The 25306-nt window shown below is 40.4% G+C and overlaps 1 protein-coding gene across 1 annotated transcript; it reads left to right on the forward strand.

Moving 5' to 3' along the window:
* The first annotated feature begins 1112 nt into the window (after nucleotides 1–1112).
* Nucleotides 1113–25258, forward strand: erbb3a (erb-b2 receptor tyrosine kinase 3a). The gene is made up of 29 exons (XM_078248405.1): nucleotides 1113–1516; nucleotides 8002–8159; nucleotides 8991–9177; nucleotides 9507–9632; nucleotides 9758–9823; nucleotides 10341–10459; nucleotides 10974–11115; nucleotides 12204–12317; nucleotides 15804–15921; nucleotides 16044–16117; nucleotides 16223–16313; nucleotides 16490–16507; nucleotides 17366–17583; nucleotides 17694–17826; nucleotides 17976–18069; nucleotides 18660–18814; nucleotides 18906–18959; nucleotides 19060–19201; nucleotides 19284–19403; nucleotides 19502–19600; nucleotides 20133–20318; nucleotides 20431–20586; nucleotides 20767–20842; nucleotides 20979–21125; nucleotides 21864–21961; nucleotides 22102–22296; nucleotides 22402–22470; nucleotides 22657–22918; nucleotides 23581–25258. Exons 1-29 carry the CDS (start codon nucleotides 1429–1431, stop codon nucleotides 24372–24374), a joined length of 4299 nt encoding a protein of 1432 aa, XP_078104531.1. The 5' UTR covers nucleotides 1113–1428; the 3' UTR covers nucleotides 24375–25258.
* Nucleotides 25259–25306: the final 48 nt, after the last annotated feature.

The following is a 25306-nucleotide window of genomic DNA, read 5'->3' on the forward strand; positions in this document are numbered from 1 at the left end:
TGCAACTGTGGTATGCACAACTCATGAACAAATGAGTCTAAGGTACATCAGTAAAATCATGCAGCAATAAAATGATAGCAATAAAATAATCTCACATTTCCAGGGCACCAGCATAAAAGAGTGGAAGAGGTCAAAGCCTGATTGTTAAGACAACAGATGTAAGAAATGATGCTGAGGATCATGTGTGACTTGACACATAAAGAGGAGCAGGAGGAGAACTGTTTTTTAGAAGTTATTTGTTGTTGTTTTAACAGGACAATATTAGAAGGGATGTGGTTTGTGTGTTAAAGTTAAAGGTTAAAGGTTATGAGGTGGAAAGAGCAAGTGACTCACCTTTTCTGACCGTAATGATACGTCCACTCTTTATTTGCATTGTCACAGTGATTAAGCACACAAATGTAAATGTACTGCATACACACTGCACACACAGCAAGTTGCAGTTTTTATTTTTCGTTTTGCTTTGCTAGATGAGAGTATTTTCCCTGTACCTTTATACATTTGGAAGATCTACTTCTAAGTTATTTCTCTCCTCTTTGTTTTTTCTGGATCTTCCCAGAGCTAAACTTAAAAAGATGTAAGACCAAACTTTTGCTGTCTTTGCATCTAAACTTTTAAATAGTTTACCCCTCACTAATAGATCATCAAATTATATTTTACATTTCTTTGCCTTTTCTTTAAGTATTATTTCTGTTTTGTAAATTCAGTTTTGTTGCCATTTCTATTTCTGTCATGTCTGTAGTGCAGTGTCATAGCTGCAGTGGGTTTTTATTTTACAAAATGAATCCTAAATACTGTTTCACACCTAATTTTTGACCTAAATCATTGACCTAAATCAACTAGGGGAAAAGCATGTTTTGAAGACTCCTTCTCCTGAATGCATCCATTCATGTGTTTCATGGCAAATGTAAGAAAATAAAATGTAAAATGTGCTACTGCATCTTTCAAGGTGATTTCAAAGTTTGCATTGGGCTTCCAGGTTTTGTAAGTCCTGTGGCAGCAGGCTGGGCTGGGCCCTCCCAGATAAATCAGTGCCAGCGCAACAGACGCTCCCGCCGCTGATTGGCTGCGCGCTGCGCTCCAATCACAAAGCTGTAGTGATTCCTCTCGCACGACCGGAGCGGGCGGCTTGTAAAGTTACAACTCAGTAAAATATCAGAAAAGGGAATACACAAACAGGTTTTCACTACAGCGCGGATTTACTTTTTCATTTAGAAGAAGAGAATAAGAAATAGAAGAAGAATAAGAGAAGAAAGCGAAGGAAATAAATAAGAAAGGGAATCTGGATTAACCCAACAACGACTGTTTCTAAATGGACTCTCTTGGATTGCAACAAACGAGAACCATTTATTATGAGACAAGGACGCGCTTCTTATTAATGTGATGGCAATTTTTGTTTGAAACGTCACCATCTTGGGAATTTGAGTGAGGATGACCGCACTCATGAGGAAGGTGCAGCAAGTGCTGTGCGTTCTGCTGCCGTGTGCTCTCCAACTCTGCAGCGCACAGACACAAGGAGGTGGGCTCGAACACACACACACACACACACTTTTTCTGTCCAGAATCATTGATTTTTTACACACACACACACACACACACACACACACACACACACACACATATATATATATATATATATATATATATATTATATATATATAGAGAGAGAGAGAGAGAGAGAGCTGTTTACTCCAAGTGCTATAGGAAAACACCTGTCCTCCCTCACAAACCGCAGTCAACAGAACCTGTTCCGCACACGTAAAACTTGTTTGCAGTGAGTCACCTGCACCTCTCCCACGACTCTGTGTGATTTATCATGTTTGTCTCAATTGTTTCAAGGCTTTGCGACAGAGGAGCCCAACCTTACACCGCCTGTTGACTGACAACCACAGTCAGCCCCTAAAGATCTTTCCTTTAAAATAGACAGACTTTTGATAGCCTCAGTATGGTGGGAGAACTATTCAGATGTATTAATTAGTCCTAAGTAAAATTATTAATACCACAATATAACAATTCTCAAAAGTCCTGCTTTAGTGAGAGGCTGCAGCTTTTGAAAAATGATTAACAGATTATCATAGCAGTTACAGATTCATTTTATGTTGAAGCTCTAGTGGCTAACTGTGACTCAAGTAAAAAAGTACAACAGGTCTACTTCCCACTATAATGAAGTGAAGTAGAAATTATGTAGAACTCCTTAATTGTGTCAAAATTGTACTCAACCACAGCACTTCATTAAATGTACTCAGTTACTTTCTACCACTCAGGGCAGTGACGTGTTTGAGGCAGAGTGAGGTGTTGTTATTTGAATCACAGCAAGACTCTGTGAACTTTGACATTGTGCTCTTGATGTGGTCACCTGGCTGGAAGGGAATCAAGTTTGAAAAAAACAATGCAAAGACGAGACGAGATCATCACGAGATGCCTCTGGCACCTAAACGAAACACTGAAAAGATAAAAAAAACGCTTGTATAAAAAATACAGTTTATCACATGAGGCGTAATATTTGATTGTTCATTTGACATTCGAGAAGCATTGATGCAAACCTTGGGACTGAAACTTTTGTTTGTTCAGATTTACTGGTCAAGTCCTTGGAATTAAACTAAAGATATTTTCATGAATTTCAGTAGAAAGTATATTTTGATGTCAAAGTCTACTTTTCTTAGCCTAGAAATCTAGACGCTGGGTCTGGCTTGTTAGGCTTTCATTGTCTCTCATCAGAACTTCTCTTCCAGCCAGTTGTTGAACAGGATTTTGCAGTAACCAGGCAGTTACAAAAGAGGTTGCAGCTATTATGTTGATGTATAAAGGTGGACCAGTACGCCAAACTTTGTATGAACATAACTGGCCAGTCATAATAGAATAATTAATGGTAATATGGTTTTGTCACATGTTGGGGGGGCATTCAGGATGTTTTTGTTATGTTGTCATTGTATATCCTTACTGCACTTTTCAGCAAGAAGCATGGGTTTGATTATTAAGAGAAGATGCTTTTGACACAAAGCACAAGAGGGACACACATTACATAAACATGTTCACGTTGGAAATAAACACAGGTATTTTTAATACTATTGTTGTGCCAACTAGAAGTGAGTTTTTATTCCACAAATATCCTCATGGCAAAACAGTGCATTATGTCAGTTTAATGTCTCAGATGTTAAATATGTAATGTATCAGAGGGGGCTCAGTTTGTAAGAGTATAGAACCTGAGTGTAAAATTTGATTTCATATCTTCCAAGAAAACAACAATAAGTGGTGCCTTTTTAAATTGCTTCTGTAGTTTTACAGGTGTGACTTCCAAATGGAACACCGATGTGTCCAAAAGCAAATATGCTGCTGCTCCTGTTGCCAAAGTATGATGTAAAGAAAATCTCTGTGACGGCCTCAGTCTGTTCACTAAAGATTGAGCAGTCCTGCATGTGTTGGGAACACAGAAAATAAATCTTCCAGTTTATCTGTACACAACCTCTGGCTGTAAACTAGTGAATGTACCACAGAAAGAAATAGTTCATGTGATCAGGTGTCTTTGTGTTTGCCTGCGTGTGTGAGTGTGTACAAGCTCACTTGTGAGGTATGCAGTAATCTTTTGCTCATCATGTGCCAAGTTTCTGTTTACCTTTGTAAGTCATTGTCTTGACTGCTTTAATAGGCTTGTTTATCTCCTCCTCCCTCTTTTCTTTTCTTTCTCTCCCTCTCTTCTTTTTGAAACCCTGGTAGTAGACGAATGAAAATAACAGTTGAACCTGATCCTTATGTTTTCAACATGTGTTAGGTTACACTTTAGTGCCGAGGACGAGACCGTTTTGCTCTGAGTTTATGTGCTGTATATGATGGTTAGTGATGGAATATGTAGCAAGGCAGACATAGTGCAGTGTCTGTAAAGAGTGAGGAGACACAGTATGTAAAGCGTTGGTTCAGACAGATAGAGGCTTGGCCGCACATCTTGATGCACTACGACACTTGTTTTGTACTCTTTCAAAATAGGGCCATTGTGTGCATGTGTGTGTGTTAATGCGTGTGTTGACTCTAAACCCTCCACCCCATTCCTTTTTTCCCCATCATCTATCTGCCAACACTGAACGTCCTCTTTTGACAGAGAAAACCCACTCAGCCTGTTGAGAGTTTCAGCACTTCCACAGCTGCACCTTGTGCATTGTCTGTATGGTTGACATACCATTTTGTCACACAATGTATTGCATGTGTGCACACCGCTTTGTCTCCCTCTAGAGTGGGTTGTGCTTGAACTGTGTGCATACTGTACATACTGTGGTGTGTGGAAGGTTCTTGAATGTGCATGCACAAATGTTCATAAGTATTTCTCAACAGGCAATTAAAACAGTGTAGAGTCAACAGCAGCAAGTCATGCACTGATAGCTTTACTAAGGTGGGGTAGATAAAGAGCTTCACCCTTGAGCAGCTCATAAACTGACATCAATTCAAATGAATGGCTTTTAATGAGCAAAGGTTTCTGAAAGCAAAATAGTTATTGCAACTCATAACCCTGACATGGAGCAAACTGGGGAATCTAATACATAGAAATGGCCAATGCATAGTTGTGAATGTTAAAGCGATCTCATGTCCTGTGTCATTAAAATAGTACTCCAGTGATTTCACTTCTTAAAGTTGATTGCCAGCAAGAAACAGATTTTAAAAAATACGGTCAAAATGGATACAGCAAAGGCCGAGATATCCCAACTAGTCCCTCTATAGCTCAAGCTCCAAAAACACTTCTCTCAGTGCAACTTATTAGAGTCTTTTGTTATGCTGCATTTGTGGTAGGTCTTTATTGTAAAGACCTTAATTATGAGAAATTTCTGACAGCTCTGATGTCTCCCAACGGTGAAAAGATAGACTGGTTGAAAATATCTACAAAGCAACCGTTGCTGACATTTGCATCTGAATAATAGATTAAAGGAATAGTTTGAGATTTTGGCCGGGGGCAGTTACCAGAGTCTCCGCTGGTTGCTTGGCAACTGCGCATTAGCAAGAAATAGTGTTGCACATAACCCTTAGACAGACACCGGCTAGCTGTTTCCCCCTGTTTTTAGTCTTTGTGCTAAGCTAAGCTAACAGGCTTCGACTGTAGCTTAATATATACCAGCAATTGGCAGCCATCTTGGAATATTGCATGAAAGTTCCAAAGTCGGAATAACTTTAAGTTATTTTAGATATTGCATGAATGCACCATTAGACCCTGTCTGCCTAGTAAAACTCAATGCCCCCATTGAAACACTTTCTGTTGATGTTAAGTCTCCTTAAATCCAGATTTCCCATATTATTTTCTCAAACTTTAATAAGCTCCCTCCAGAGACACAACTACATTATACAAATGCTTTAAAAGGCTGAGTAGTACTCCTGACGAGAAAATTGATCTTAATGTGTAAAACCAGTGGAGATCCTCTTTAAAAGGTCAGTTCATCCAAATCACACACAAACATATCGCCCACTTTCCACTAGCCACAATGACCTGGACACATTGGGAAATGTGTGTTTTTGTGATTTCAGTGAACTGATTAATATGATTTGGTACAGAGCCAGTTCCTGTGAACCCTATGTTCTCAGAAACACAATAAAGTGACTCTTATCAGGACATTATGGACCCAGGACATGCTCGCTGCATGCATCACACACACACACACACACACACACACACACACACACACACACACACACACACACACACACACACACACACACACACACACACACACACACACACACTGTGCTTTGACTACCTTGCTATGCCTTATGGTTAATGATCATTAGCCTTTTTTATGCCCTTGTTGATCCTGTTGTTCTACTGGGCTCTATTTTGACTGATGTCAGTAGAAGGAATGTGTTTTTGAGTGTGTCGAGCGTACATCATGTGTGTGACCTGTGTGTGAGGGTGGTTTAACAAAATCATTCCTCAGATCCTTACTGAGTACAACAAAATCAACAACCAGTCAACGCACAACAAGAGTTGACTGTAACTGGTTGTTGTAGACTAAGGTTAAAGAGTAAGTTCACCAGTGAAATTGAGGTGAATGGGATTTTATTTGTGTTGCTCAAAGAATCAACAAAATCTAGAAACAGTGTCCTAATTACTTTGGATAATTCACACACCTTGCTATAAACACTTTTCATTGGAACCTTGGAACTTCTGTCTAAAGAAAAAAAATAGTCCCTGAATGAAAACTGTTTATGTCACTGTATTCTGTGGATTATCCAGGATAAATGTGACACTATTTCTGAAGCGATATGTTGCTGTTGATTTTGATTTTCCAATGCTGTGAGCACTTTAAATGAAATTTCATACCACAAAATCTTGATGGCAGGGAATGAACAACATTTTTGTGAGTGCAGATTTACACTTTCGATGTTTAAATGTTACAGCTGTATGATTGTTCAACATTGGGGATTTTTGTGCTTCTGTAAAAGCATCTGCTTTTCTGGGAAGGAGCCTGGTGGCACCAATTTGCTCCTGTATAGCACCGCTGCAGTCTGGAACCGATGTTGAGCGATAACGCCCGGCTCGCAGTCGGGTTTCCAATTCATCCTCAAGGTGTTGAATGGGTGCAGGCCAGTCAATCTCTTCCACACCAAACTAGGGAAACCATTTCTCTATGGATCTTACTTTGTGCAAGGGGTCATTGTCATGTTGAGTCAGATCTCCCCTCAAACTGCCACTGTTGGAAGCACATTATTATTTCAAATATCCTTGTATGCTGAAGCTTTAACATTTCCCTAGTGGAACTGAGATATTGTGTTTGTCACAGTGGACATTGCACAAGTTCCTGTTTGTATTTTTAGGCAAAGTATTGACACTGAGATCAACGATCATATTTAATTCTCTGTCCTCTCTGTCCTTCCCTTTCTCTTATTTTCTCTCTGCTGTTTCTCTCCTGTCTGACATTTGAATAGCAAAACAGCCTTCAAGTGATGCTGAATGGCTGAACTCCCACAGACCATAAACAAGGCCTTGTATGTTTGCCTCAGAGAGGAAATGCCCTGTGTACAATCCTCAGCTTGTTTGACACTGTTACAGTACATCCATTGATATTGTGCGAGCAGAACACACTGGTTTTTAGTAAGTTGCATAAAACAGTCCTTATGAGGGCTTACGCTGTTCCCTCGTAAATGACTTACGGTAACAGAATATGCATAATTTTATTTGCATTATGATACCATTGCATGAACATCAGTTAAATGTCTTTCTTTCTGCCCTTTGTGGTACTATACTCCTTCATTCCCATTGGGTCAAGATGCACATACTATAATGATGCTGTTAAATTGTCTGTAAAATGCAAATTGTGAAATAATAATAATAATAATACTAATAATTATGATACTGTAAAATTGTCTGTAAAATGTTTCTTCTGTTTTTTTCTTGTGAAAGAATGTTTGTTAAAGGATAAAGCTGCTGCTATTCTATATTTTTTGTTATTGACAACAAATCCCATGAAAAGACCAACTACTGACCTTATCTAGACATGAAGCGAGCCATACGACGTACTGTGTTCCATACATGTTCCAAGGCTGGATTTTTAGTTATTAGCGTTGTTACAAATGTCAATGGAATTTTGACATAGGTTTTTTTTTACTGTTGAAACAGAACTCAGAAGTGCCAGTTTCCCTTTGACTCTCTATATACTTTCAATTAAACACTATAGTTCTTTCCAAAAAATACTTAAACATGTGTAGTATTTAGTGAATTAGTGAAATAGTGAATTTTTTAGGAACTATTTTCAGCCTGGATTAACACACATTTTGGTGCTCTACTGAGTATTTACGGTAGCAGGACTGTGTGTGTGGGATCAACTAAAAATGTTTGGACAGCAGTAGAGGAATAAGCTTCCAGGCTTTGGATACGATGTGAAAAGGATCAATTCATTGTTGTTTTTGGTATTTACATGAGATTTGTTCACAATAAGAAAAATATGAAATATCACCAGACCTATCCTTTGAATCTGTGTATCTAATCTAAACACATTAACATTAACAAGAGTTCATTCTTCATTTTTCCAGTTGTTGTATGTTCCGGCACCCACAATGGTCTGAGCACGACAGGAAATTCAGAGGTCCAGTACACCTTGATGAAAGAGATGTACACCGGCTGTGAGATTGTGATGGGCAATCTTGAAATTACCATGATGGAGCACACCAGAGACTTCTCCTTCTTGCAGGTGAGGCTTTGAACACATGGAGGCATCACAACAAGTCTATAGAGAGCTAGTCTCGCTTTGCCAGACCTTCTTCCACAGCACTGAGGGTCTGGCTAGTCCACACAGCATTCCGGGATGGGAGAAAAACGTGCTCTGGTTTATTGGCATTTCTTTAAACCAATCACAATCGTCATGGGCGGCACTAAGCACCAGACATTCGGGAAGGAACTTGTTTTGGTGGAACACGTGTATGTTCAAAAGCTGTTTTAGTCGTGCAAAGGAAAACTCAGATTGGACAGATAGTCTAGCTAGCTGTCTCAGTTTCCCTGCAGAGATCTGAGGAGCAGTTAATCATTGTCCTCATAAATCGACCGGAGTTTAAACAACACAAAGAAAGAGTAAGGTAACGGACATCCCGCCGAAAAGAGTAAAATCCGGCAGAGCTTCCATCGGCAACGGAGCAATCCCAGAAGTGGAATGTCGTGGATATAGACTAATAGAGAACTACACTACTACAGCGTATGTGTCACTGAGAAAAACCGCATGGTAACCCAGTCTAGACAAGGATATGGATTTACTTGATGCCAAAAACACATCTGAATTGTTTATCACCCTCTGTAGTGGATGATGTCTCTGTCTCAAATTCACAATGAGCTCATTTAAGTCCCCCTCCCTTTCTAAATCAATCACTGCACTGCCGTCATGGTGACCAGCAACACACGCAAAACACACCTTTCTGCCAGGTTGTGACTCTGATTACTATGACTAATAAAATCAGAGGATACCAGTAAGAGTTTCAACTCCTGTATGTTATTTCATTTCTCTTCCTCGTTTTGTTTTTTAACCCTTCAGTCTATCAGGGAGGTGACAGGCTACATCCTTTTAGCCGTCACCGAGTTCAGTCGTCTGCCTCTGGACCGCCTGCGCGTCATCAGAGGCACCACGCTGTATGAGGACCAATACGCTTTGGCTGTGATGCTCAACTACCAGAAGGACGGGCAGCGTGGCCTTCAAGAACTGGGCCTGACACACCTCACAGGTACACAGGAAGTCAGTCGGTTAGTGTGTTTAAGTGTAGGAGGCTGGAGTGAAGCAGATAAGGCTGTGACACTCAGTTGGAACTCCCACACCCACACAGTGCAGCCACACCTTCACAGTATCTGTCGTCGGTGTGTGTAGTCACAGTGATGTGAAGCCCCTGGAATGTTTCAACTGCCAGTGTAACATGAGCTCAAGCACATTATACTGAGTTTTTTCGAGCCGTAGTAATCAGCGAATGGCAGAGCTCGATAGGATGAGTCATGGACCCGTTGAGGCTTGCTTTGCTAATTGTCTCTCCCCGTTTAAATGTTTGTGTGCCGCCCACAGAGATACTGGAAGGAGGAGTCAAGATCATCCAGAATAAGTACCTGAGCTACACCCCGCAGGTGAACTGGCTGGACATAGTGAAGGATGGAACAGCTCATATTGTGATCGAAGGCAATGGGCCTGACAGTGAGTGGGAAGGATGAGTATTACAAATATGAGCATCAATTACCTTCAACTTTAATGTCAGACTTTTGTTATGGTCTGCTTTGAAATTCAAAAATGCATCTACTAATAAGACATTTATATCTTAGAGCCTTGTAACGAAGCATGTGGAGACCTTCCATGTTGGGGTCCAGGAAATGACACTTGCCAGATCCGTGAGTGACATCAACATGCCTTTATTTCTCATGCATCAACTCAGTTCTGTAATGTGGTGGTTCCCAAAAATGTGTTGTGGCATTTTTTATTGTACATTTTTACCACATTAAAATGTTTTAAGTTTTCACACATCAAAACAGAAGAAATAAGAAATAAACACTGAAATCACCATATTAAAAACTGTATTAAATAATCAGTTATCATAGTAACACACAAATCCATGCAGTAACATAGCTTAAAACTGCAAATTTCTGTTTTTCTAAGGCCTGTATTATTCTACTTATTATTAATGTTAGTTCATATATGCCACATATTGTACATTGATCACATTTGATTTGTTGGGTCATTGAAAAGACACATAGCTGGAAAAAGGTTGCACCTGTATATGAGCGTTGTATGATTGGGCATGGACGGTAAAATCACTATGAAGGGGTGAATTGGTTTAGTTTAGTTTAGTAGTTTGGAGCCACTGCTGCAATAGATTAACAAATGAACATACTCTCAACTCTCTTTCAGTGACAAAGACTGTGTGCGCCCCTCAGTGTAACAGCCGATGCTTTGGTAGAAACCCGAGCGACTGTTGTCACAGTGAATGTGCCGGAGGCTGCTCTGGAGCCCTGGATACAGACTGCTTTGTGAGTCTGCTGCTTCGATAGGCTTTTTAACACAGAGGATATTTTGACATTTCACAGTGGAAGAGCACAGGTGTAAATATTCAAATTAATGATAGCTGAATTCCATTCAGCTGCTTCAGTTTCAGGGTCCTGGTATTCTTGACACTCAGGGGCGTAGCACAACATTCTGGGCTCTGTAGAAAGGCATTTTCTAGGGGCCCCTCCCTGCATCCACAGCTATTCATTCTAGCATCTTTTTGAGCCCTCCTCACATGAGGGCCCTGGGTACTCAGTCCCCATTTTCCCCCCAGTCCGACACCCCTGTTGACACTGGCTGTCACACTGTCATGGCTAACTGTGAGACTTGAATAGAATAGAGCCATTGTTAATGTTATTAGACAAACCTGTGCTTTTCCTACTTTGACAAGTCAAGATGTCTGCTGTAAAAAAAAAAGGCCTATCATAGACTTAAACACACAAAACATATCTATAATCTGTGTGGCTCACTGTACTGTCTGTATGTGACGTTTTACAGGCTTGCAGGAACTTCAACAACTCCGGCGCCTGTGTGCCTCTGTGTCCCCAGACCATCATCTACAACAAGCACACATTCAAAATGGAGCCCAACCCCAATGCCAAGTACCAGTATGGCTCCATCTGTGTGGCCCAGTGCCCCAGTAAGTCACATGCTGCCTTGTATGTTCACACAGACACACAGATGCAGTTATATACCGTTGCTGTTCTCCCAATAGCAGCAATGCAGTTTTTATTTTTATACAAAATTTTGTTCAGCATTCAAAGCTTTTTCTAAAGTAGCAGTTGTAACACTGTCATAAAATAGGCTACTACTTGTATCTTAACCTGCTCATGTATATTTGTCTGCTTTAGTGTTGTTTAAAGTCCCCTTCAAGGACACTTTTTAAAGTATGTAAAAATATTTGTTTTGTTTAACTTGGTTTTCCCACATCAAAAGTTTAAAAAAAAAAAAAAAATCCAAGAAGGGGCTGGAAGCGTATTTATTCTTTGTCCCTCATTGAGAAATTCTGGATCTGGCCTCGAGCCCGCCCACTTCCGCTGCTCGCGCCAGGTTGAGACTATACAGTTTATGGTTGAGCCTCGTTTGGTGACTGCATTCTAGCATCTACCTTACATTGACCGGTAAAACTGCACACATTAAGATGGCTAGAAAAAATTTAGAGATTCAACCATAAGCCTACGTTTGAGCCTCAGGCCGGGTCAGAGCCCTGCGGGCGTAACAGATCTGCAACTATAGTTTGGTGTCCTGTCTGAATCCAGTCCGAAACCCAGTCAGAGCCAGACTCAGATGAGGATTCTGTTATGAACTAAAACCGGACACTAGCAGACGTATCAGAAGTGTAGTTAGCATTTTGTATTTGTTTTTGTTGTTTGTTACCTTGTTAGCTTGTAACTGGCAGTGGCTGACGCAGCTATGATGACAGATGACAGTGTTTTTGCTCTCTGTAATGACAGTCTGCTCTGCACTGGGGGTTTCAGACTTTTAGACAGCAATAGGCTTTACGGATTAGTGACGTACCAAATCTCAGATTTCAGGGAAGTGTAAAGACATTTCCCCCTTCAGTAAAGTAATGTAAAAAACACCTCTCTTGTGACAAACTTTTCACAGATAAAAATCATGAGTCAAGGTCAGACTTTTAGGGGATATAAACATACAAAAAACACTGTTGAGTGGAGATGGACTTTATGTCTCTTATTTGAGGCATTTCTTTTTTTAAATTTTTTACAGCTAACTTTGTGGTGGATGGCAGCTCATGTGTAAGCAATTGCCCGTCTGACAAAATGGAGGTGGAGAAAAACGGAATGAAAAGTTGTGAACCCTGTGGAGGCCTCTGTCCTAAAGGTATTTAAGACAATTCAAGAGCTCCTTCACAATTTATTGAGGGCACTTGTTGTAACAAGCTAAGCTAACAGTGTCCCACTCTGGTCAGCAGTGGTGTTATCCTTTACAATGTATATATACTCTGTTGCAAGTAAAATTTCTGCATCTTGCATTTTATATTGTATAATATGTGTAAGAAGCATGTACAGATCTGCTGATCAAGGTGGAGCTGATTTCTCCAAATGTATTTAATTTTATCTGCCGATCATATGTTTTATATGTAAAATCTTGTAGACCAGGTTGAAATCACAAAAATGTGCCTAAATAAAAATCCTCAGGCATTTTTGAGTAAAAGTTGGCAAATAGACTATTCTAGGGGTATTTTTTATGCTGAATCCATTTTTGCTCTTTGCCAAACTGTATCTCTTACGCGAAACTCAGTAGAGTGTAAAATCCAAGATGACCACCTCATATGCAAAAATGAGCAAATCTCTCAGCACTGGTTCAGTTTTTATTGTGATATACCATGTATTGAGTAAAGGAAACAAACTGAATAGTCAGAACAAGTTAGTCATTCTGTCTTACAATATTTCTGGTAAACACTGACCTGTTATTTTGTGTATTTGAGTATGTCCATGTAAGAACATCAACATCATGCTGGTGGCAGCAAAAGGACTTAAACCATCCATCCTATTACATTATGTTAAGAGTGTTTATTACTTTTCAACATTTACATGTCCATGTAAACAAGTTTAAGGACTGAAATTTCACCAAACTAAATTTTCTTTTGGTTTATTTCTGCAAAAGATATTCCCAGAAAGATTGGTTGTAAATATTAAGAACTGAGACAAATTAACACCACTAACATTAGCTTTGAACAGATAAAGGAAATAAACACAGTAAACTTGGCCTAAAATTACCTTATAAAGTTGGACATAACATTAGCTGAATAACAACTAAAACAAGACAAGATTCTCCAATATGATCACAACAACACAGAGCAGTTCTCTTATTCAGTTCAGCAATTGCTACATTCTGCATCACTTGCACTTGCATGCAGCAGAGCAACGTAGACAAGACTTTTTACATTTACATCGTGCACTCATACATCTTGAGGCGCAGCTGATCAATTCCAGACAGTAGTCTGGGACTGGAGGAAGTGACATCAAGATGTGCAGCAGCGTAGAATCTTCCAGTCTCCACCCCATTGTCTCTGGCGGAGGATGGACAGGATACCACTTGTTTGCTTGGCGCCACAAAACAGTTTAGTAATGTGCTCGACGGATGGCTGAACCACTGGTTGGCCGTTCAGCCATTCTTGACTCTGGTCAGGGTCCACTTCATTTAATGGTTGGCCAGTGCGTTTTACAACAAAGTTCCTTTCATCAAATTCTTCCTGGACTTCTGGGGGGAGTTGATGCATCTCGCTAATGTAGATTGTTCCCCAACAAGCATAGTCAGTGTGCCCGTATGTCATGAAGAAAGGAATAATTCGCTGGAAGGAATGCAAGTGCAATTTCCAATTGCCTTCTTGTTGAGCACGAGTGAACATCAACAAGATCTCCACCATCTCCATGTAGCTCTACCAAATTTGAAGTTCGGATTCATGTTTGATTTCTCAAAAGAAGACAGAATAGTAAGGAACTCTTTGGTAGCCAGGAATTTGAGTAGATCTTCAATGTCTTCACTGCTTGATTTCTCTTCCAGCGTCTGCTTCAGAGCCTGATTTTCATTTTGGATGAAGTTCATGAGTTTTGGAATTAGGATTCTCCACATTGCTTGGATCGTGATTTTATGTGCATGCATTGCCTTGGAGTAAGACTTCCCTTTGCCAAGGATGACTTGTTCTGCTGTACCTGGACCAAAAAGTCCACTTTCAATCCATGCTTGCATCAAACCAGATGCTTGCATGTGTTTGCTAATCACCTTCAGGAAGGTTAGAAATGTGTGCAGGCCACCCATTCTGATGATCAGAAAATCCTGATATTCATCTTTTGCCCATTTGAGTTCCATAAGCTTACTGTAAAGTGCTTTGTCAACTGTAAGGACCACGTGTTGTTGACCAAGTGCTGTTGCAATGTGCCTGCATCTCTGTATTACTGTGTTGAGTGAGTCGAGTTCATGGGCGGGAGCTTGTACAATTGGCATATAGCCAATACTTGTGACCTCTGAGTTGGTTGTGCTGATTGTCTGATTGAAATTGGTCCAACCTATCTTAATATCTGCATCTTGCCGTTTGACAAAAAACACAATGTCCTTGGCAAGTGCTACACGTGCTGATGGTCTTGAGAAACACTAAGAACCTTTCTTTGAGTGTCGTCTTTTTTTATTTTGAGCAGCTTCATCATCATGATCCACTTCTAAGAGACCCTGTCCACCAAACATTAAGCGAAGGAACATGAAGAGGCTCTCTGGAACGCATGATATCATTTCCTCTTTGCTCAGTGAATGTCCTTTAGGTTCTGATAGCAGGGTTGTCAAAGGGACATGTCCAAATTCAACTGGAACAAGCTGAATTTCCCGCTCTAGGTTGATGAAGTCATATGTATTCCTTATCCTCTACTTTGTGCAGCTGCTTTTAGTGTCAAAAGGCCCTGCTCTGTCGCATTGTATAGCTTATCTTTCTTGGATTCTTGGCATATAATGCAAGAATCCAATGACATTGATCGGTCATGCTTCAAACTACATACAGCTTCCATAATGGTGATCTTATAATCTGACCAACTTCATGGGTACAATTCCACAACTGGAAATATTTTGTGTTGGTTCATGTCACTCTTTGGATATAGAAATTAATTGTGATGAAAAATACGATGTGTGGAAATAACTGCAGAAAGTAATAGAAATAGAAAGTAGAATAACAAACCTCTTGGATAACTCCGAACTCAATTCACACACTTTGATCCAAAGACAATAGTATGCATGTGACTCCAAACAAGTGACTCTCGCATTTTAGATGTTCTATTTGTCCATTTGAAATATAAGGATAAAAACATATTTTCATGACTACAATGAGAAATAATGCAATTATCATTGTCACATACAAGTATCTTAATTCCCACCTAAATAAACTTTCTATACTCGTTAATTGATGTAAAGTTTAAAAATATGGAATTTCCTGACATTTTAGAGGTCATTTTGGAGTTTGCGCTCTACTGAGTTTCACATAAGAGATACAGCTTGGCAAACAGCAAAAATGGATTCAGCAGAAAACATACCCCTAGAAAAGTCTGTTCGCCAACTTTTACTCAAAAATGCCCGAGGGTGTCACATTATCTGAAAATCGACCTAGTCTATTGATCCGTAATGTATCTTTAGCTGTCAAATGAATTAGAATAAACAGTCCAAGTAGCATAACATGGAACATGTGTGAATCATGTGTCTCAAAATTAGAAGAACAGTATATGAGTAAATGTTCTCAGGTACTTCCCAGCACTGCTGGTTCATTCTATCTGACTTTATATGTTCTTGACCTTTTCTTCCTCCTCTTCTTCATCTTCCTCGCAGCTTGCCATGGCACAGGAAGTTCAACCAGACAGACTGTAGATGCTCTTAACATTGACAGTTTCATAAACTGCACTAAGATCCAGGGCAGTCTGCACTTCCTGGTGACTGGGATCAAAGGGTAAACTGATGCTAGTTGTAGCTTATAAGATACAACAGAGCTTTTACTGTATTTAATCACTGCTTTTTGGATGCTTTTTGCAATAGGCCTTTATTTTTTCCTCTTTTTTTCTCTGTTGAAAGTGATGATTACAACAATGTACCAGCCCTCGATCCAGAGAAACTGAAAATCTTCAAAACTGTGAGGGAGATTACAGGTCTGTGTGTCTGTTTAAACTGTCAGTGTACTTTGCTTTTCATGTCACGTCACAGTGTTTGCAGACTGGTTAAAGCCTCTGTAACGCAATGTCTTTATTTTTTAGATATCCTCAGTATACAGTCGTGGCCTAAAAACATGTCTGACCTGTCAGTCTTCTCCGACCTCCAAATAATTCAGGGCAGAACACTTCACAAGTGAGCAGTAGTTGTTTTCTTCTCTTTTTGTTGTAACATTGTTTTTATGTCTTGGGTTGACTAAGGTCGCCCTACTATCATATTGTTCACTGAATTGCAGACTAAACCTTCACTGACATGAATCTGATTGTCTTGTATCTCTTTGTTCCCTTGTACCTCAATTCTACCCCATGTAGAGCAGTGAGTTCTAAAAGGTACAGTAAATATTTCACATGCCCGCCTGTAGTCGCCTCTATCATGCACAACCTATTATATACAGTATTATTCTTATAGGGCATATTCAGTACTAGGATTGTGTGAGTTGGTGGTGGGTGCAAATCTTTAATGAGTTCACATGGTTTTCTTGCATGCTCTTCACGATGAAAACTGATTAGTATTTGGTTGCAAATTATGGAAGAAAAGAAAGGCCATAATGACTTTAACCTCACAGGCAACTTAACTCCTTATTGTGAAATGTAATCACTTCTGACTACTTACATACTGTTGAAATTTAAATACCACAGAGTTTATATTCAGTTGTGAAATTTAAGACATGATATTAGAGGTATTATTGTTTTTAACGTTCACAGATTAATCCAGAAATGTAAGTGTCCACTGAATTCAAGTCAAGAAAATAAATCAAGTTTCTCAAATCGGATTGGTGTAACACTCTGGATACCAAGAATAAGCAATCAAGCCTGAATAAAATCAGACCTGTGTCTGATCATTTTATGTTATTGATACTTGCATTGATATGATCCAATAGAAGTTCACATGAGTAGGTGGAAACCCTGGACACTTGAATATTTTTCAATTGTGAATTTTGTCTGTATGAATTTGTGAACATTAAACCTTAACCTGTTTTTGAAATTGCAAAACTTTAAATAACCTTCTAAAAAAAATGCAAAGGACTTCAACCCTCACAAATTCAGAATGCTTGTTTTTAAAGTAAAATACTCAGTTGCCCATTCAAATTTAAATCATAAAGCACTTTCTTTGTTTCCATAGTATTTTAAACAAAATCACAACTATTAATTTCTTACATAACATTTATACACTACTTACTGTTTCAGGGGCTACTCTCTTCTGGTGATGAAGATCCCCTCTTTGACCTCCCTGGGGTTAAGCTCGCTGCGAAAAATAAACGACGGCGGCGTCTACATCACAGGAAACAAGAAGCTCTGCTACCATAACACTGTTAACTGGACGCGTATCATGACCAGCAGCTCTCGCCCGCAACGACGCCAGAAGAACATCGACCTCAAGGAGAACAGACCAAAAAATCAGTGTGGTGAGTGAGGGTCCAAATGATCCTCCCTCACTGAGGGAGGATCATTTTTAACCATCTCCCTTGTTAGTGTTTATGATGATGATAAAGTATTTTTGTTGTTGTGTGTGTAGATATTGAGGGCCATGTATGTGACCCCCTGTGCTCTTCTGATGGCTGCTGGGGCCCGGGGCCAAACCAGTGTCTGTCTTGTAAGAAATACAGCAGGGGAGTAACGTGCGTTTCAGACTGCATGTTCTTAACTGGGTGAGTTGTTACAAAAAGAGAATACTATGAGTAATAATATTTACAGTGTTTGCCTTAATGTGAGTAATGTTTGCTGTGGCGTATCTGTATCCAAGTGTTTTAATCTTATCTGCAGTCTATTGAAATATTTTACTTTTCTCTGAATGTAGGGAGAGGCGGGAGTTTGCTACTCAATCAGGAGAGTGTATGGCATGCCACCCTGAGTGTAAGGTCCAGGAGGGGAAGCAGACCTGCACAGGCCCGGTATGATTTTCTGTCTTAGTCTCAATAGTTGCACTGCTTTACAGTAATTTTTACAAAACAAGGTTCAAGGTTCTTTATTAGTCATGTGCACAACAATAACACAAGTAGGCATTGGTAATGAAAATCTTAGGCCTCAAGCACCTTCAACAATGATCATTAAATAACTAAAAAATAAAATCATGCAAGTAAAATCAAAATCTGAATCTTAGACGCAAAAATAGTGCAAGTTAAGATATAGGGCTAAAATACAAACAAAATATAAATGAAGTAATATAATCTGTGTAGACAGTATTGCGAATCAATACAAACTGGATGTAAAAAAAAATGCAGTAATGTATATATGCATATGAGAGAGAGAGAGAGAGAGAGAGAGAGGTGTAAACAGTTATGAAGTAAAAGTATATAAAGATAAAGTGAGGGTTTAAAGATAAAGTGATGCTCCAATCTCACAAATTGTGTTGTAATAACTTTGTGTGTGTTGCTGCCACCTAGTGATATAATTATACTCTTTGAACTTTGAACCATTTCTGTCTGCTTTGCCATTGTCTGTCAACTACTGAACTGTCTGAACTATCCCTTTGTTTGTTAAGGGAGCAGATCAGTGTGTAGCATGTGCCAGGTTGCAGGACGGTCCACACTGTGTCTCCTCGTGTCCTGAGGGCGTAATGGGAGGGGACGAGGTCATCTTTAAATACCCCAACAAGCAAGGCAGCTGTGAAACATGCCACATCAACTGCACCCAAGGGTAAGATATGACTAGAGCTCTCGCTGTGTGCATTCATACGTAGGTTTGTGTTTTTTTTCAAATGTACCTCTTTTCTGTGTTTTGTGTATAGGTGCTACGGCCCAGGAATTGGAGACTGTGTGGGGTCTTCTCGGTACATTTCTGGGTACGTTGCTCCTCTCAATCTGACATATTTTAAAAAGTTTAGACATTTGACTCATTATCAAGTCATGTGCCATCTTTTCTTCCTATTCATCTGTCATCAGACAAGCGACCACAGCCATCGTACTGGGAGTGATTGCCGTCCTCTTCGCTTCATTCTCTGTTTTTGCGCTGACTGTTCTGTACCGCCGAGGCCTCGCCATCCGTCGCAAGCGAGCCATGAGGAGATACATGGAGAGCGGAGAGGTCAGTCAGAGTCTGACGTCTTTGCAATGCTGGTATGCTTCAGTTAAAGTTTGTTTTAAACACATGATCTGTGTGCCTCCAGAATTTTGAGCTTCTGGATCCTGGAGAGAAAGGGTCTAAAGTCCACGCTCGGATCTTAAAGCCCACAGAGCTGCGTAAGATCAAGCTGCTGGGTAATGGAGCGTTTGGATCAGTCCATAAGGTAGCTGTGATTGTGGCAGTTGTCTATACAAACCTCCTCGTGCACATTTGATATTCATTTAACAAACTATAAATCTTTATCTATTTCTTACTTCACAGGGCATTTGGATCCCTGAGGGCGATACAGTGAAGCTTCCTGTGGCCATAAAGACGATTCATGATCGCACTGGACGGCAGACCTTCCATGAGCTGACAGAAGTAAGGAAATTACTTAAAGGAACATATATTTTGTGTGTCTACTCACCAGGCTTGAAAGGTGGCTCTGAAAGATGTATAGCTTGCTACTTTGCATAGTCACCTTGGGTTCACAGAAGTTCCCAGAGTCATGCAAAAAAAAGAAGAAATATGAGAAATATATAAAAACATATCTAAGAAACTTCTGAAATAACTCCTGCAGCACTTCTCTGCTGTTCTGAGCTGATCATTTTCCAGAAAATAGCTCAGTTTATTAGCTTTATTTATTAAGATTAGGATTATTTATTTTCAATATATTGAACATACAGAAAAGTCATAAATTGCAGGGGCTTGAGAAATGTAAGATGTTTATATGGACATTTTAATGTTTAATATTCCCCCTCACTGTGGAATCTTCACCTCCATTAAGAAGCAATGAAGAAGTGAATATTTGATACTTCAAAGATTTTCAGTAAAGTACTCCATTAAAACCTGAATCAAAGGTTGACTTTTCTATTAAAGACCCATAATGATTTACTATAAATGTTCACTGCAGCACATGATGACCATTGGAAGCATGGACCACATTAACGTTGTCAGGACCCTGGGTATCTGTCCCGGTGCCAGCCTGCAGCTCGTCACCCAGCTCAGCAGTCAGGGCTCCCTGCTGGAGCATGTCAGGAACAGCAAAAACAAACTGAGCCCGCAAAGGCTGCTCAACTGGTGTGTTCAAATCGCAAAGGTAAAGGACCAACCTTCACCGTTGGTGTCTGTAGGATATATTTTAAACCACCGTTTGGTCTATTTCACTGATATCCCAAGCGCTTAAAGGTATTGTTGTCCTTTCTCATCAGGGTATGTATTACCTGGAGGAGAACAGAATGATCCACAGGAACCTGGCTGCCAGAAATGTGCTCCTGAAGAATAATTACACCGCCCAGATCTCAGACTACGGCATTGCAGACCTACTTTACCCTGATGACAAGAAGTACTTTTACAATGAGGTCAAGGTCCGTAGCCTGGCAGAAAAGATACGATACTCAGTAATAGGATCGAAGTTCATTAAAAGAGCCTTTGAATTAATTTATTTATTTTTTCACACTGCTACTGTTTACTCACATTCACTGAACACTTATTCTGTCGTTTTCACTGAAGTAATCAATAGAGACATTCTCTGTTTACGTCTTTAGACACCAATCAAATGGATGGCCTTAGAGAGCATCTTGTTTCGCAGACACACACATCAGAGCGATGTCTGGAGTTACGGTGAGTTTTAAAGCAGCTTATAAGTACCAGTTTGGGTAATATTGAGTGTTTATTAAAACAGTAGGGCAGGTATGGCTGTTTCAGCTGCACCAGTTGTGCTGTTTCATGCTACACTGAATCTGTGACCTTCATTTAGGTGTGACGGTTTGGGAGATGATGTCCTATGGGGCAGAGCCGTATACTACGATGCGTCCACAGGACGTTCCTGATCTGCTGGAAAAGGGCGAGCGTCTGTCCCAGCCTCAAATTTGCACCATTGATGTCTACATGGTCATGGTTAAATGTGAGTGTCTGTCTTCTAATCTTTTACATCTGGTCTGAACTACTAAAAACTACAGCAGTAATACAAATGCATGCTTTTTAGCCATGCTAGCAGCAGGCTCTCCATCACTTTGATTCAGACTGAAATACCTCAACAACTATTGGATGGATTCAGATTGATATTCATGGTCCCCATATGATGAATCGAAATTACTTTGGTGGTTACCTGACTTTTCCTCATGCACCATCATGACGTCCATTTTTTTTACTTTTAGTAAAATGTCTTGAATATTAGTTGGCTTGCCATGAAATCTGGTCATTCACTGGACATTCATGTTCCCCTCAGGATGAAATGTAAAAACTTAAGTGATCTTCAGACTTTTCATCTAGTGCCATTATCAGGTCAAAATTGTATTTGTCCAATACTTTGGTTTATGACCACATTCTTGCAAAACTAATGACTTCCAGTTTTGACTTTGTGTTTAGAGCAAATGTTAGCATGCTAAAACGCTGCCCTAAGGATTGAATATGGTAAAACATTATACCTGCTTAGCAGCAGGTTAACATTGTCTTCATGAGCATATTAGCATGGTGACATTAGCATTTAGCTCAAAGCATCGCTGTGCCTTAGTACAGCCTCACAGTTGCATGGCTGCGGACTTGTTTATACATTTTAATTAGTTTCAGATGTTCTTTATTGTGCTCTAGATCCATTGAAATGAGTGGCAAACTATAGCTCTAAAACTCACTAAATTTCCAGGTTGGATGATTGATGAGAATGTCCGCCCAACATTCAAAGAGCTGGCGAATGAATTTACCAGAATGGCCAGAGACCCACCTCGCTACTTGGTGATCAAAGTAAGAAAGGCTGTGTGTTTATTAGTAGCCACCATTTTATTTTTTATTTTTTACTGTAAACAGAATATTCTGTGTATTGTGGCACTTCAATAGAAGCGTACATGCAATATGCTAATTTATGTCTCACCTCTTTCCACCAGGAGGACTGCAGCCAACAGGACTCAGCCCTGGATGAACTGGCCCAGCGGAGTGCAGACCTGGACGACCTGGCTGATCTAGACATTGAGCTGGTGGACGAGGAGAAGGAGGGGGTGGTAGATGGTATGACTCCAGCCCCCCACTACTTGTCTCAAGCCAGAAGCTTTAGTCGCCTCTCAAGGATGGACACCCACAGAGTAAGAGACGCCTCTTCCTGACAATTTTCTGGCCAGTTAATATCTGGAAATGTCTTCTCTGTCACCTCCTGCATTTAAATCTCACTCCTGTCTTTTCTTGTATAGGTGGTTATTACTTCATCAAACCTGTCTGGATACCTGCCTATGACCCCAGGTGTTGACAATCTAGGACAGGTAGCTAAAAGGGCTTTTGTGGGGTTAAGCCACTTTGTATATAAACTGTTTTGTATTTTTGTATGTACATTCAGTATAACTGAGCATAATTAAGACAAACAATTGAAAGATATCAACATCCTCCTACATCACATTCCTACTTTTGCCATTTCACTAATGCAGGTCTGTTTGCGTTGTCTTATGTAGGCCATGTGGCAGTCGCGACCTCGACTAAACTCAGCCCGCACTGTGTCTGAGAGCTCGGAGGGCTGCGGCACAGCAGTGGAGCTGGAGATGAGTGAGGACTTTTCCCTGACAGGGAGCCTGAAGAGACGACGTCAACGTGAGGACAGCGCTTACATGTCGCAGAGGGACAGCTTGTCCGGCGGGCCACCAGAGACTCCATCACCAGATATGGAGGAAGAGGACCAGAATGGATACGTGCTTCCTGGAGACAGCCCAGAGAGAGGTGATAGCATAATTCATATTTGCTGTCAATTGAAATTATATTGTCAACAATCTTTCCTGGAATGTGGGTCTACATGCCTGGTTAGTTCTGCTGCGTCACAACCACCATTTTATGGACTGAATACAAAACTGCCAGGTTAATACTATTTTCCTCATAGGTCCTACCTAGTCTCGCTTTGCCAGACCTTCCTCCACAGTGCTGCGGAGGATGGTCTGGCTAGTCCACACAGCATTCCGGGATGGGAGAAAAACATGCTCTGGTTTATTTGCATTTCTTTAAACCAATCACAATCGTCATGGGCGGCGCTAAGTACCGGGAAAAGCCACGGTGCTGCTGCAAAATAGCTTCGGGAAGGAACTTGTTTTGGTGGTACGTTCAAAAATTGTTTTACTCGTGCAACAGAAAACTCAGATTGGACAGATAGTCTAGCTAGCTGTCAAGATTTACCCTGCAGAGATCTGAGGAGCAGTTAACCATAGTCCTCATAAATCGACCGGAGTTTAAAATTCCAACACAAACAAAACGGAAGGTAACGAACATTCGGCGGAATTTCCGACGGCAACGGAGCAATCCCGGAAGTGGAGTGTCATGGATAGACACTAGGTCCTACCTAACATTATTCTAAGGCAAAACTCACTTTATCCATTTTTCTTTTTTTTCAGATACCCTACTTTCCTCTCGAGCCGCTCCTGGCAGAATGGGCAAGTCTCATTCGTCGGGCCTCCTCAATGACCCAGATGAGGAAGAATATGAGTATATGAACAAGCAGACATGTCTGACAGCTGTCTCGCCCAGGCACAGCAGCCACAGGCTGAAGCCGAACAAGAAGCGCACCTCCTCTGTATCGTCAGCAGTGACAGCATGCTCTGGTGACACCACATCATCTGTGGGGGTCAGGGGAGGTCACACAAGGAGCAATTACAACTCTGATTCAGAGCAGCAAGAATCTAATGAAGTTGAATATGAATACATGGACATCAGGGGTGAAAAAGATGAATGCTCTCCAGTGCCTGACCCTCCTCCAACTCCTACACCAGCGAGGATGGGCAGAGAGGTGGAGGAGGTGGAGGAGGAGGAGGAGGAGGAGGAGGAAGAGGAGGATGAATATGTGGACGACAGTAACTACCATTACACAAACAGACAGCCGAAGCTGCGTCAAGCTCTTCGAGACAGGAAGGAGCTGAAGATAGAAGGAAGGGACGAGGGTGAGGCATATGAGTATGAGGACATGGACTCCTTTGCTGCCCTGCAGCCTGGAGATGCTGTGGTGTACCACAACTTGCAGAGGGAGGGGGAGGGAGCAGTAGGGGGCACAGAGGCACATCGATCTGGCTTTGAGCCCTATGTAAAAGTGCGAGCTGGAGTCGGGGAACCTGCAGCTGGCGACAGATCTTTTGACAATCCAGACTACTGGCACAGCAGGATGTTTTTGAAGCCCAAAGCAGTGCCTACATGAGGAACATTTTAAATCTCACGAACTTTCCTCTGAGACATATTCATGAAGGACCTGAAACAGGAAATGCAATCAAAGCCATGTTAATAACGTAGCCTAAGACACAGTTTCAAAAACCCAGCATGTGTGACTTTTTTTACACCTTTTCTGACGTTATGTATTGTATTTAGGCCTATGATTTAGGGCATTTCCAGAAATAATAGCACTGAGTGTTGAAAATACTAACAGAAATAAACAGATTACAAGCTATATTCTTCTGTTTACATTCTGAAAATGAACAAAGCTTTTCTTGAACAAATGCATTTGTTTGGAGTTTGGACTTTTATGTTTTGAGACCTCTTTTAATGATGATACCTGAAATACATTTTTTATTAATTCAAAATGTTTTTAAAAAGCTATTTTGAGGCACCAACTATTATTTTATCTTAGCTATATAACATGATCATGAGTACAATGTGTGAAATGTAGGTTATGTTCCGAATGAAATTAATTCTGGGCCTTTTCAACAGTATAATTTGACCAAAAAAAAAAATCAAAATGTTTGGTCAATGTTATAGACATTTAGTGAAGTGGTTAACTCTCCCCCCTGGGCTATGGGTTCAATTCCTGTACTGGTCATATTGCAATTTATGTAATTGTCCCCTCTTGGGATCAATACATCTTTTTTCTGGAGCTCTCAGCCACATATCACAGCCTTCATCAGTGAATTGAGTTTGTTCCGTTGTCATAGAGAGTTTTCTCAGCACTCCATCACCTCAGGTAGACTATGAGATAGAGTTGAATCTCTTGAAAAAGCTAGTAAATTGACCTTGTGATGAAAATAAATGTAAGGTCTAAAAATGTTGCTACAATATTCTGACCTCAAAAAATAAAAAGAGGCGGTTCAATTCTGTTCTCTTCCATTGTTGTTACCATTATGGGGATAAGCAAACCGT

The sequence above is a fragment of the Sander vitreus genome, chromosome 4, assembly GCF_031162955.1.
Source record: "Sander vitreus isolate 19-12246 chromosome 4, sanVit1, whole genome shotgun sequence".
Taxonomy (NCBI): domain Eukaryota; kingdom Metazoa; phylum Chordata; class Actinopteri; order Perciformes; family Percidae; genus Sander; species Sander vitreus.